At 45.3% G+C, this 12,085-nt stretch overlaps 1 protein-coding gene across 2 annotated transcripts in view; it reads right to left on the bottom strand.

The window, feature by feature from the left end:
- LOC125727418 (neural proliferation differentiation and control protein 1-like) overlaps positions 1-12,085 on the bottom strand; it is a 33,883-nt gene continuing 21,798 nt past the window's right edge. The window contains exons 3-9 of one of the 2 annotated variants that reach the window (XM_049004102.1): positions 8,408-8,497; positions 6,747-6,905; positions 5,360-5,426; positions 4,844-4,931; positions 4,677-4,756; positions 4,271-4,370; positions 1-3,916 (exon numbers count right to left, since the gene is read on the bottom strand). In XM_049004102.1, the coding sequence (XP_048860059.1) occupies positions 3,845-3,916; positions 4,271-4,370; positions 4,677-4,756; positions 4,844-4,931; positions 5,360-5,426; positions 6,747-6,905; positions 8,408-8,497 (656 nt within the window). In that variant the 3' untranslated portion in view covers positions 1-3,844. The remainder of the gene's footprint in view (positions 3,917-4,270; positions 4,371-4,676; positions 4,757-4,843; positions 4,932-5,359; positions 5,427-6,746; positions 6,906-8,407; positions 8,498-12,085) is intronic. The other variant, XM_049004107.1, reaches the window with a different exon arrangement.

Below are 12,085 nucleotides of genomic sequence, written 5' to 3'. Positions count from 1 at the left end.
TTTTCGTATAATATAAATGTTTATTGAATTTTATGCTTGATTTCTACAACTTTCTAGTATTTACATGCGATCAGACAGCCCCATTAATTAATGAAACATTTTTACGGAGCCTCACACTTACAGTAGTACCGGCTTAGACGCCTCCGCGTTGCGATCTTGGATGAGGACGTGGTCGGCCACCTGCCCGCACGCACAGCTCGCTTCCTCTGGGTTTCATGTGTATTTTACCCCCCTTAGTGCCGTCCCTTATCCTCCCAAAAGCAGTAAATGTCAGTGCTTACATCCAGTTCATGCTTCACTTTTCCACGTGCCGTTATGGTCTGCACACGGTCGTACATCCTGTAGTCTGTGAATGCAGAGGGCTGTGGTCAGAGCATGCAAGCAGCTGTGGTATTCCAACAGACCAGCAGAGGGCAGTAGTACTGCCAAAAACACAAAACGTGCAGACTAGTGAATGGGTACTTTACTTCTGAGGATGTTACTTGGATTAGGTGGCACTATGGTAACACGGCATACTGCAGTATTTAGAAATATTAGCTACAAAATTAGTCCCCACCCACCCACACAAACATCTGTTATTGTATCACCAAGATTTCGAAATTCCAGGATAGCATTTTTTTGAAAATACAGTATACTGCAGTGCATGAAAAATTAGATATACTGGTATCCAGTGCCGCCACCTACTGGAAATACCAAGTCAATTTCCTTGTGCATGTGCAGTTGATAATGTCTGTTGGACAATAAAATCCCAGCTGCATGGGCACAGTCCGCCAGACACCGCTGAGGATGAACTTTACGTCACTCGCACCGTGTTTGGACCATAACGGCACTTGGGATGCAAAGTGTGAGCCCAAAGGAACCATTGCAGGCTCTGCGGGCCCAAGCCAGGCGCCTCCCACTGCCCCAAACTAAGGTATCACAGTTAATGCGGCTGGGCCTGGCTGGTGTTGCTGGGACGCCTCCCATGTCAGGATGGCCTCCAGGCTGAAGACATGATGGAAAGCAGCACTGATGCACTTCCTCAGCAAGAAACCAAAATAATAATGACTGATAATATTGAGAATCTAAGCAGTGTAGGCCAACTTAGGTACCTAGACAAAATAATAATAATGATAATAATAATAATTATTATCATTATTAGTAAAAATCTGTTTGCATGAGGGGGTACATCCAGTGTTATCTGACTGGGCAATGCATACATACTTACAGTAGGAATTAAATTTATTAAACATGTCATTAATCAAAACACGTAGACACAAGACTCGTTAAAAACTTATTTTTAGAAGAAGAAAAAGGAGATAATCGCCTGACTGGAGCAGCAACGGGGACAGCAGATTTTTACATCAACACACATGCAAGGGTCCTGCCTTTTCTTGATGATTATATCTACATGGCCGATGACATTCAGTCATTGCTGAGCGCAGGGCAAAGCAACAGCGAGACACTTTGCTCTGTTTCCGTGGCCCACGGGAGATGCTACAGACCACAGGGCATTTACATTTCATTTAGATAATATTACTGTCCTTGGATATAACTCCCAGCTTCCCGAAATGTCCATTTCTCCAAGGAATGTCTAGTGTCTTCCTTTTTTCAGAAGTGAAACATCTCCATCCGTGTATGAGACGTCATTCAGTCTGATTATGGATGATTTAAATTCATAACAGATCTGACTCTTAGGGTCTCGAAAGGAGCACGGTTTGTTTGTCCTGTTGTATTGGGGGAAGGAGGAATATCCACCAAAGCAGAGGACCAGTGTCTCTTGCTGAGCAGTGGATGTTGGGAAGTGTAGTTCAGCACATAATCGAAAGTGGCATTCCTGAGACTGTGGTGGTAGGCAACTGTGTTAGACAGTGACTCCATTTAAGAAATGAACGCAATGTACACAGCAAAAGCAACAAGAAACAAAACTAACCTAAGCACTAGGTCAGCTGATTTTGTGACAGTTCCTTTATTTTCTATGCGCAACATTTATGTATATACATTTAAGGTCCAGGGAGTGATGCATGATGGGAGGTGACAATGAGCGTCCCCCTGGTAACGAGGCCCAGGGAGTGATGCATGATGGGAAGTGACAATGAGCATCCCCCTGGTAATGAGGCCCAGGGTGTGATGCATGATGGGAGGTGAGAATAAGCATCCCCCCCCCGGTAATGAGGTCCAGCGAGTGATGCATGATGGGAGGTGAGAATAAGCGCCCCACCTTCCGGTAGTGAGGTCCAGCGAGTGATGCATGATGGGAGGTGAGAATAAGCGTCCCCCCTGGTAAGGAGGTCCAGCGAGTGATGCATGATGGGAGGTGAGAATAAGCGTCCCCCCCTGGTAATGAGGTCCAGCGAGTGATGCATGATGGGAGGTGAGAATAAGCGTCCCCCCCCTGGAAATGAGGTCCAGCACTCAGCAGCTTTCCATGGTTCCATGGTTGGACCAGCTGCAGCAAGCACACAAACTACATGTTCAAACCCAGCAAACTCCAGCTGGGCATCGGTCCTGCTTATTTTCCTCATAGACAATCTGTCTTAACATAAACTGGACAAAATGGACTAGTAATTCCCCCCCGCTGCATGGTTAGGGTGTATCAGTTATATTTGAATACATTTTCATATTCCCTCCAACAAGAAGGTAGAAGCAGTACTTGACCAAAACAATACACGACCTATGTAGGACGACCAGTGGAGTCATGTGATCTGTCGTTCAGCATGCATGGCAGCCCAGCTATTAAAAGTGAGGGGCTTTCACTGACAGACAGCCGTAGGCTTACAGACGCCACCACATGGAAACCCTAGAAAAATTTGTAAGAAAAAATTTCATTCTTTATCCTTTGATTTCCTCTTCATTGCAAACAAGGAACTTTAGAACTTAAACTGAAAATTTGACAAAATGAGCAAAAATGAAAAATACATAGCAGGTGTGTTGCATGTGTTTCGTGTTCGTGTGTGTTTGTGGGGCAGGTTAATGAAAAGGATATGCAGGTCTCTGTAGCGGCCCTGGCAGAGTGTGGACGAGCGGTAAAAGCGTGTTACAGGGTGTTACTGCTGTATTTTCAGTGATACGGCTCAGTGCACATGGGGCAAGGGGCTCTGCACCCCCAACAGCTGCTCATTACCGCACCATGCCACGTGCTGATGAGTCGGATGAGTAACACGCCGACAGATTCACTGCTAACTCTTACAGGCAAACTGGAAGAAGTGGATCTCTGAAAAAGAAACACTGGCAAATCAACTGGACAGAGGCGAAAGACAGGCAAGTGACACCATGCAAAGGAACCCATGTGTGGGAAGTGATCAGAGGGGGCTGTTGGCGTGGGGACCGAGGGCAAGATGGAGTGGCAGTACCACAGAGATTCCACCAGGGGGTGGTGCTGCTCACTGCTCACATTCTTCCTGGAGGTTTTTCTTAAACATTGGCCATCCTTCCTGCCTGATTCAGAGAGACTGCTGGGGTATCTGGCAGGCAGGCGGGCGTCTTCCAGTGTCCGCAGTGTGTGTGTGTGTGTGTGTGTGCGTGTGGTCCATATACACATTACATTGTGGGGACCAAATGTTCCTACAGTGTGATTAAAAGCTGTTATTTTGACATGGTGGGGAGCATTTCTTAGGCCCTCACAAGGGGAAATTCAATTATATAAATGTCGGTGACTGCAACCAAAAAAGTAAAAATTCCAAAAGTCTGTATTTTGTTTGGTTATTTATGGTTGCAGCTGGGTGGGGGTTAGGGTCCTCATTTTTGGGATTAGAGATGCACATAAAAATAATAGAGAGTCCCCACAAAGATATGAATGGACCGTGCGTACGTGCGTGTGTGTGTGTGTGCGCGTGTGTGTGTGTAAGAGAGACAGTCCAGCATGTTACTCCTCATTCCTCCTCAGGGTTAGAGTAGAGTCATCAAACAGAGGATTCCTCACTTCCATTTCTCCAGTCTAATGGGAGAAGAGAAGAAAAACAAATGATTACGGCTCAAAACCAACTAAAAACAACAACTGCCGACACACACACACATATGGGCACATGCTGCGGAATACTGGCAAATGGTATCAGGGTTGCAGTTTGAATTTTGTATGTTTTCTCTATGTTGATACAGCTCTGCCCCATTTCTGAGAGCTGTCACTGAGTATAGCATTTCAGCTGCTCTGGATCACTGGTGGATGTTCATAGGGGAGTAATACTGACATAACGTACATGGCTCTTAAACCAAGGCTGTTACTTATGAGTTTACACTCAGTAAAACGTGCAGAATCCCAAAGCCCGGCTGGGCAGCACAGCGGCAGACTCACCGGAGCCAGGCCAGGACATTCATACACAGTAAAATCTCCATCCTCATTCTCCTCGTCCGAGGTGGTTCCAGAGTCCGGAACCTTATGCTCACCTCTGTGTCTGAGAAACATCAGGAGACAGAACTGGTCAGAGGGACGAAGGTGGCTCATTCTTTGGCGTTAAGTCGATGTGTGTGTTCAGCAAGACCCAGCCGCCTGATATTTTGCTACAGCACTTCAGGTTAAAGATCATTACATGGTCAGACTCTCCTGGGATTCTTCCACGTTCATCACCTGCTGCCTTGTACACAACATTAACGACGGGTCTGACACAGTACTGCCGATGAATGTGTGTGTGCGGAAAACGGAAGCATTTCATGGTTTCTGGGGGCCGGCCAATCAGAGTGCAGATATAATGGAGGTTCACCTCTCTAGGGACAGCATCTGCTGTTTCTGCTGCTGATAGTGATACATCTGGGCACTGTGGGCCAGCTTCTTATCTCCTGTCTGGAGCAGAACAACACAAGGAGGCTCTTCAGTTCACAGCCAGCCCACTGACTGCCCCACATTGCACTGCGTCTGAGCGCTACTCACTAGCGTGCTGTCAAAGGTATGGGAACCCAACAGGCCGAAAGCTGGGTAATCCACCTTCTGAGCAAGGCGGGCACCCTTCCGGAGCCTGCTGGGGGCGAGAGATGCGGTAAGGGGGGCAGCTGAAAGCTTCGACACATTTTGGAAGCCATTCACTGTATTTTAGCATAACTATACATAAATATTACAGTGAATGTGAAGTGGAGTCTTTAAATCCATTGCAGTGTGTATTCTGTCAATGGTTTGTCCTTCTAGTGAACTTCTGAAAGGGGAACTGAAGCTTTAACTGTGTTTAAAGAAAGGTCTTCATAAGAAGGGCTGTAAATACAGTTTTTATCAATAACAACAAGAAAGGAATCTACCAGAGGTTGGTGTTAGATAATAAACATCCATGCTGAGGTGAAACAGGAGCTCTTTTATTTAATCATGAACAGATCTTCTATTATATTGATCTGCCAGGACTCCAGAGAATCCAAATTCTAAGGGACTTTTTGAAGCAGTTAAAAATAAAAAAATCACCTGATCCAACAAGCCACCACCACAGTCAAGGCCAAGGTGCCCAGGATGGAGAAGGCAGCCGTCATGACTGAGAATGCAGAGAGGAGAACGGAGAAAGGGGGGAGAGTGAGCAGTGCTAGAAGAGAAGATCCCACAAGGGAGGGAAGAGCAGCTGTGCAGGTTCTCACACACAGGGGCAGCCTGGTGACGGGTGAGTGACAAACGCAGGTGTCCCTGGGCGCAGAGTGACCCCTTAGGCCTGGTGTCCGAGCAGCGGGCAGCACAGCTAAACTCTGTGCGCATTTTCCCTTCTGAAGTTAGTGTCTCTGCTACTTGAATATTTGTAGTCTTGTTAAATAGAATAAACTTAATGGAGGTAAGTGAGAGTGGGGGGGTGTATCAGGCTGCAGCGGAGGTACGTCGGTGTGCCGTCGATCCGACACAGAGGTATAAATCAGCCTTTAGGCAGCTGCTCCTCAGCTCTATAATACAATAAATGACTCTGACATCCTTCCCGGAGCCAAAGATGCTTTTCGTTAGCAGTTAGGCTAAGATGCCGCCATACCTTCCTAACCTTTGATTTGAAACCTCCAGAACTTATTGATTCAAGCATCTCCTCTTACTGATGCAAGAAAGTCCAACAAGGAACATCCTGGTCAGTCGGACGGCACTGGCCCCTTGCTGGTCCTCGTCGGCCTCGGCCTGCATTAGCGCTGCTGGGGGATAACCGGGAGTCCTGCCAGCGACCAGGGCTTCTGGCGTGAGCAGGGCTGTGGGGTCTGATGTACCTCAGAGTATCAGCCCTGCATGAGCTAACGAGTGCTAACACCATCATGCCAGCAGAAAGGGGGAGGCTAATTTCATTGGACTGATATTAGGAATGGCTAAGCTAAACCAGATGTCTGTTTGAACCTGCCCAGGACATAATGAAATTACCGGGGCCTCCTACTGGCCTGAAGCCCCCCCCGCCCCCCCCAGGTGGCGATGCTGAGCCCCTGCCATCCCTACAGCATTGTGATATTTCTTTGTGTCACCAGGCTGCAGATATAACTTGGGTTCCTCGCAGCTGGGCTAGGTTTTACAAATGCACTGCGCTACACACTGGAGTATGCAGCCTGTCAAAACTCTAGACAGGAATTAGTGTCGCACTGGATGGCTGATAACCTGACTCTAAAATCTCTGCAACATCTGTCATGAGACGCTTATTTTTTTTATCCAAAGAAACTTTCAATTTCACCCATTTATTAAGTGAGAATAGAGTATTTCTAGTAAACCTAGTTTGAGGCAGCTTCTGAAGAACCAGACTTGGCACTTGAACATACGCAGATGACGAAAATGCCATGTTAAACACTACAGAACATGCCCAGCTGTGTACGGCTGTTGAATTTCACAAAGGCTGCATACCTACCGGTCAGAACTTTGTTCTTTGAAGGGTATGTAGCAGCGACAGGCTCCCTCCAAACAGCAGGATGTTCTGGGGTCTGGCCAAGGGAGGTTGGCTGGGGATCCACCCCGGGATGGACGAAAGGCACGGGGGTCGTGATACTCTGCTTACGTTTCTCTGGTTCTGATGTAAGAGGAGAAAAGCAGATGAGGAAGGAACAAAAAAAGATCAATGATTAGATCTGTATCACTCTTCCCATGTTATTTAAGAAGCCCTGGACTGAAAGGTCACACAGGTATTTTGGGAGGAGACAATGCAGAACCTTAAATGAGCAACAGTTTGCACCCAATGTCAGATTCAACAGGAAGCCAATGCAGGGGTCCCTGGTTCTGTTTAGCTTAGGGAATTGGGTTAGTTTTGCTTGTTCTAGCTTGACTGGACTGTTCTTTGGTTCACTGTCTACCTTGGTGTCCTGCATTCTGTCTGCTGAAAGTCTGACCTTACTTGGATCTTCATCCTTGATTGAATCAACTCAACCATCTCATTTATATTTCTAACATATATATATATATCTAACATCAGTGGCAGAATACTGAGATGAATCTGCCAAGCAAAGGTCTAATAGGCAGGAGACCTTGCATGGAGTGTGATTGAGGCTTGGAGAGTGCCCAGGTTCCCATGTCAGTATTCCTTGTTTAATTTAATTAAGGTTCTATTTTTACAGTTCTGTCCCCTATCCATACAATATGCTGTTATCCCTTTTCAGCTCTCTCCCCTATCCATACAATATGCTGTTATCCCTTTTCAGCTCTCTCCCCTATCCATACAATATGCTGTTATCCCTTTTCAGCTCTCTCCCCTATCCATACAATATGCTGTTATCCCTTTTCAGCTCTCTCCCCTATCCATACAATATGCTGTTATCCCTTTTCAGCTCTCTCCCCTATCCATACAATATGCTGTTATCCCTTTTCAGCTCTCTCCCCTATCCATACAATATGCTGTTATCCCTTTTCAGCTCTCTCCTCTATCCATACAATATGCTGTTATCCCTTTTCAGCTCTCTCCCCTATCCATACAATATGCTGTTATCCCTTTTCAGCTCTCCCTCCTATCCATAGAATATGGTGGTATCCCTTTTCAGCTCTCTCCCCTATCCATACAATATGGTGGTATCCTTTTCAGCTCTCTCCCCTATCCATACAATATGGTGGTATCCTTTTCAGCTCTCTCCCCTATCCATACAATATGCTGTTATACCTTTTCAGCTCTCTCCCCTATCCATCAATTAACTGCTACAAACCCACCGGTCACCCTCATCTAAGTATTTATGCAAATTTAACTAACAGGAAATGCTGGAATTATTGATAACCTAGACTATTGAAAATCATTCTACCTTTGTATGTTTGCTTTAATTTTTGTCATTAAATAGCTATTACTCTCTGCAAAGAGGGCCCCAGATGTATTTCAACAATAACATGACTCATAAAATGCATCTCGGCATGTGATTTCTGGGTGTGGCAAATTTTCATAATATTTAGCACAGTGACTGGGACTGGCTGGCTTTGCTTTCTCCATTGTACACCCTGTTGAGTTAAACCGCTTGCTATAAAAATATAAATGCTTTAGCAAAGAACAAAAGAAGTTGGCAATTATGTCACTATAACTACTGTGGACAGTCTTACCTGACTGTTTGACCTCTGACCTCTGCTTGGCGATGATGGAGGACAGGAAATCAATCTCCTCATCAAGTTCGGGGTGACTGGTCACCTTAGCTGAAAAATGAGAGATGAAATCGACTGACATTGATTGATAAGCAAATTGCACAGCATTTCATAATACATGGAATCCACTTGCAGTTTATGTAGTTTGACAGTGCAGATGGCTTATAAGTTAAAAGAGTCTGAAGGGACAAATGGAGGAATCGTTCATTTCAGTCACCACCCCCTCCCTCAGGAAATGAAAAAAAAGACATTGCTGTTGAGGACACAGGCGGTTTCTGGGCTACGACTAGCTTCTCCATGGCAACTGGGGCCTTGTGGTTTGTGTTCGGCCTGGGGAGGATCTATGGAGATACCTTCTCCCCCCTCGTCCGTCTCCACATCCTCAGAATGACAGGCAGTCATGAGAATACAAACATACAGGATGGCATTTTGAGATTCACGTGGTGAATTCTCTACGTCAGATACGGAGCAGGGTTGGAAGGTCACCGCTGGTAAACATGTCAGGATCAGTCCCTGTCTTGCCTGTTCTGTATGCCATTTCTCCATTTGAGCAACAGATCTCACTGGCCATCCTGTTTATTTGGTGCCTCTGTTGTTTTCTCCTCCTCCTTGGGGCACTGTGTGGCTAAATAGGCTAAGCAGGTGGCTCTAGCCCAAGCAACTCCTCTGTTGTGGGTTCTGTGTTCTTGTGTTCTGAATTCTGTTGTTGTATTGTTATCCTATGTATTGTTAATTATCTGTTCATGAATCTCTGTTTTGCGCCTTGTGTTGTACCTTTAGTTAACCCTGATTATATGTCTCTAGTCTTGTAGTAATGTTCTGTACCCATGTTTCTAGTACTTCTCATTTTTGAATCCATAGTATTTTTTAATTACCCTCACCTGTTCCTTGGTACCCCTACTCTCTAGTGTTCATGTGTAATTTGTAACAACCCACACCTGTCTTTCATCTGGCCCTTGTTATCTGAGTTTTTAAGTGACAACCCTTATTCTGTTCCTCAATCAGATATTATGTCTGCTCCTGTTTTGCTGTGTGCCTGAGTTCTGGCTTGTTACTGGAGTCTGTAGGCGTTTTATATGGTTTTGCTTGTGTTTTCCTCACCACTTCCCTGTGTCCGATCAATCATTGTTATTTCTGATTCTGTCTTCCTGCCTTTGTTCTGACTTCACATGGTCCTTGCTTTAAGTACCATTTGTATTCATTTTGTAATAAAGTTTCCTTGTCATTTGTAAACCGCATCAGGATAATCTCGTAACGGCAGCCTCCTTAAAATCACCACACTACTGTACTACTGTTATCCCCCTTAGCCTCGATCCTTAAGCAGAAGATGGCGACCTGCTCTGTGTCCAGAAGCTCCTTGCATGCCAAGAGATTTTGGTGGCATAAACTGAAGATGCAGCTAATCGAATCCCGTTGCTCGAAACGCCCAGACCCATGGATGTGAAGCCAAAGGCTAGATACAGTACTGAACACAGTACAGGAGGCAGGGGGTACACTTATATGCCAGTGAGCATGTGAGAGTGTCGAAGCAACCAACCATCTGGCTGATTACAGGATGGCTTCTGAAACTTGCAATTACCCATCATCCCCTGCACCATGCGCGCAGTGATTGTTTGTATACAAACAGAACGTGAGACGAACCGCAAAATACTTCCTCCCCCAGCACATCTGCCATGAATTCATGGTGTGACTTCATACTGGGATGCTCAAAGATCACAGCCCTACATGAATTACATCACAGCCCTACAGCATTGCACTGTTGTACTGCGACGTTATGCCCTGCAGCTCACTGGCACAGCAAAGTGACGCTGAACAAGAGGGCACAACTTTATAGTCCTGTAACACAGCAAAGTGCCGCTGAAGAACAGGGCACAGCTTCATAGCCCTGCAACACAGCAAAGTGCTGCTGAAGAACAGGACACAGCTTCATAGCCCTGTAACACAGCAAAGTGACGCTGAAGAACAGGACACAGCTTCATAGCCCTGTAACACAGCAAAGTGACGCTGAAGAACAGGGCACAGGTTTATAGCCCTGTAACACAGCAAAGTGACGCTGAAGAACAGGGCACAGCTTTATAGCCCTGTAACAAAGCAAAGTGACACTGAAGAACAGGGCACAGCTTTATAGCCCTTTAACACAGCAAAGTGATGCTGAACAACAGGGCACAGCTTTATAGCCCTGTAACACAGCAAAGTGCCGCTGAACAACAGGGCACAGCTTTATAGCCCTGTAACACAGCAAAGCCCAGATGGAGCGCAACTTCCTACATGACCGGAAGTTGTGGTTAAACTCGTGCTAAAGCACCATATCATATATTCCATATCACACTACAATCATATATATATATTTTTTAAAGACACATTCTTATAAAAGCCGAGAGTTTGTCCATGCAGGTGACCGAGGCCACAGGCACGAGCTTTGGTTAAAGAGAAAAATCACTCCTGTGAGCCTTTCCTGAGCTTATATCTGACGCAGATGGAAGGTCAGCTGCACTTTGAAAACACTGAGCAGGGACAAATGTGGAATGAATCCTCACAATGACAGTTAGGACACCTGATACTGCCTTACATGGGGGGCAGTCTTACCCAGAAAGGGCGGCTGTGTGTGCAGGTTTCCACTGCAATTCTCTAATTAAATTACTAATTAAAGGACTGACTGGCTGACGAATCCTCACTCCTGGGTTTGAACAAGGAACCTAAAAGTTATCCCAAATATCCATCCATCCATTTTCCAAACCGCTTATCCTACTGGGTCACGGGGGTCCGGAGCCTATCCCGGAAGCAATGGGCACGAGGCAGGGAACAGCCCTGGATGGGGGTTCAGCCCATCGCAGGGCACACTCACACACCATGCACCATGCACGCACACATGCACACCTACAGGCAATTTAGCAACTCCAATTAGCCTCAGCATGTCTTTGGACTGTGGGGGGAAACCAGAGTACCAGGAGGAAACCCCACAACTACATGGGGAGAACATGCAAACTCCGCACACATGTGACCCAGGCAGAGACTTGAACCTGGGTCCCAGAGGTGCGAGGCAACAGTACTAACCACTGCACCACCATGCCACCCCTTTATTATTATTATTATTATTATTATTATTATTATTATTATTATTATTATTATTATTATTATTATTATTATTATTAGTTAGAATAAGCCTGAAAGGAACTGTTTGGTTGAATAAATGCTTTATTATATTTGAAACATGAAACAATTTTTTAAATAGAAGTATGTGTCTCCCTTTGGATATAAATTTAATTAATTAGAAACCTGTACAAAATATACAGTATTAATGTAATAAAACATGTCTGTGAGCTAAATATATATATATTTTTATATTTATATATATATTTATATAAACCACTGCACCACCATGCTATCGAGCTAAATATATATAAATATAAATATATTCTTTCTTACTACCTGTCAAAACTGCTGTTCAGAATCAGGATCAGAATCAGAATCAGCTCAAACCACTTGACATGATAAGATCATGATACCAGCGATGCGCCAAGGTGCAAACACACCTGGCTTTGACAGGGGATGCAAGATGACACTGATTGGTTTATGGCATGTTACTCCCCAAACACACCCATGTCCAACTGCGAGATAAAGGCTGTGTCCGGATTGCAG

This window comes from Brienomyrus brachyistius, chromosome 2 (assembly GCF_023856365.1).
Source record: "Brienomyrus brachyistius isolate T26 chromosome 2, BBRACH_0.4, whole genome shotgun sequence".
NCBI classification, from domain to species: domain Eukaryota; kingdom Metazoa; phylum Chordata; class Actinopteri; order Osteoglossiformes; family Mormyridae; genus Brienomyrus; species Brienomyrus brachyistius.
Note: the sequence above shows the minus strand (reverse complement) of the source record. Positions and strands in the feature narration are given on the sequence as shown.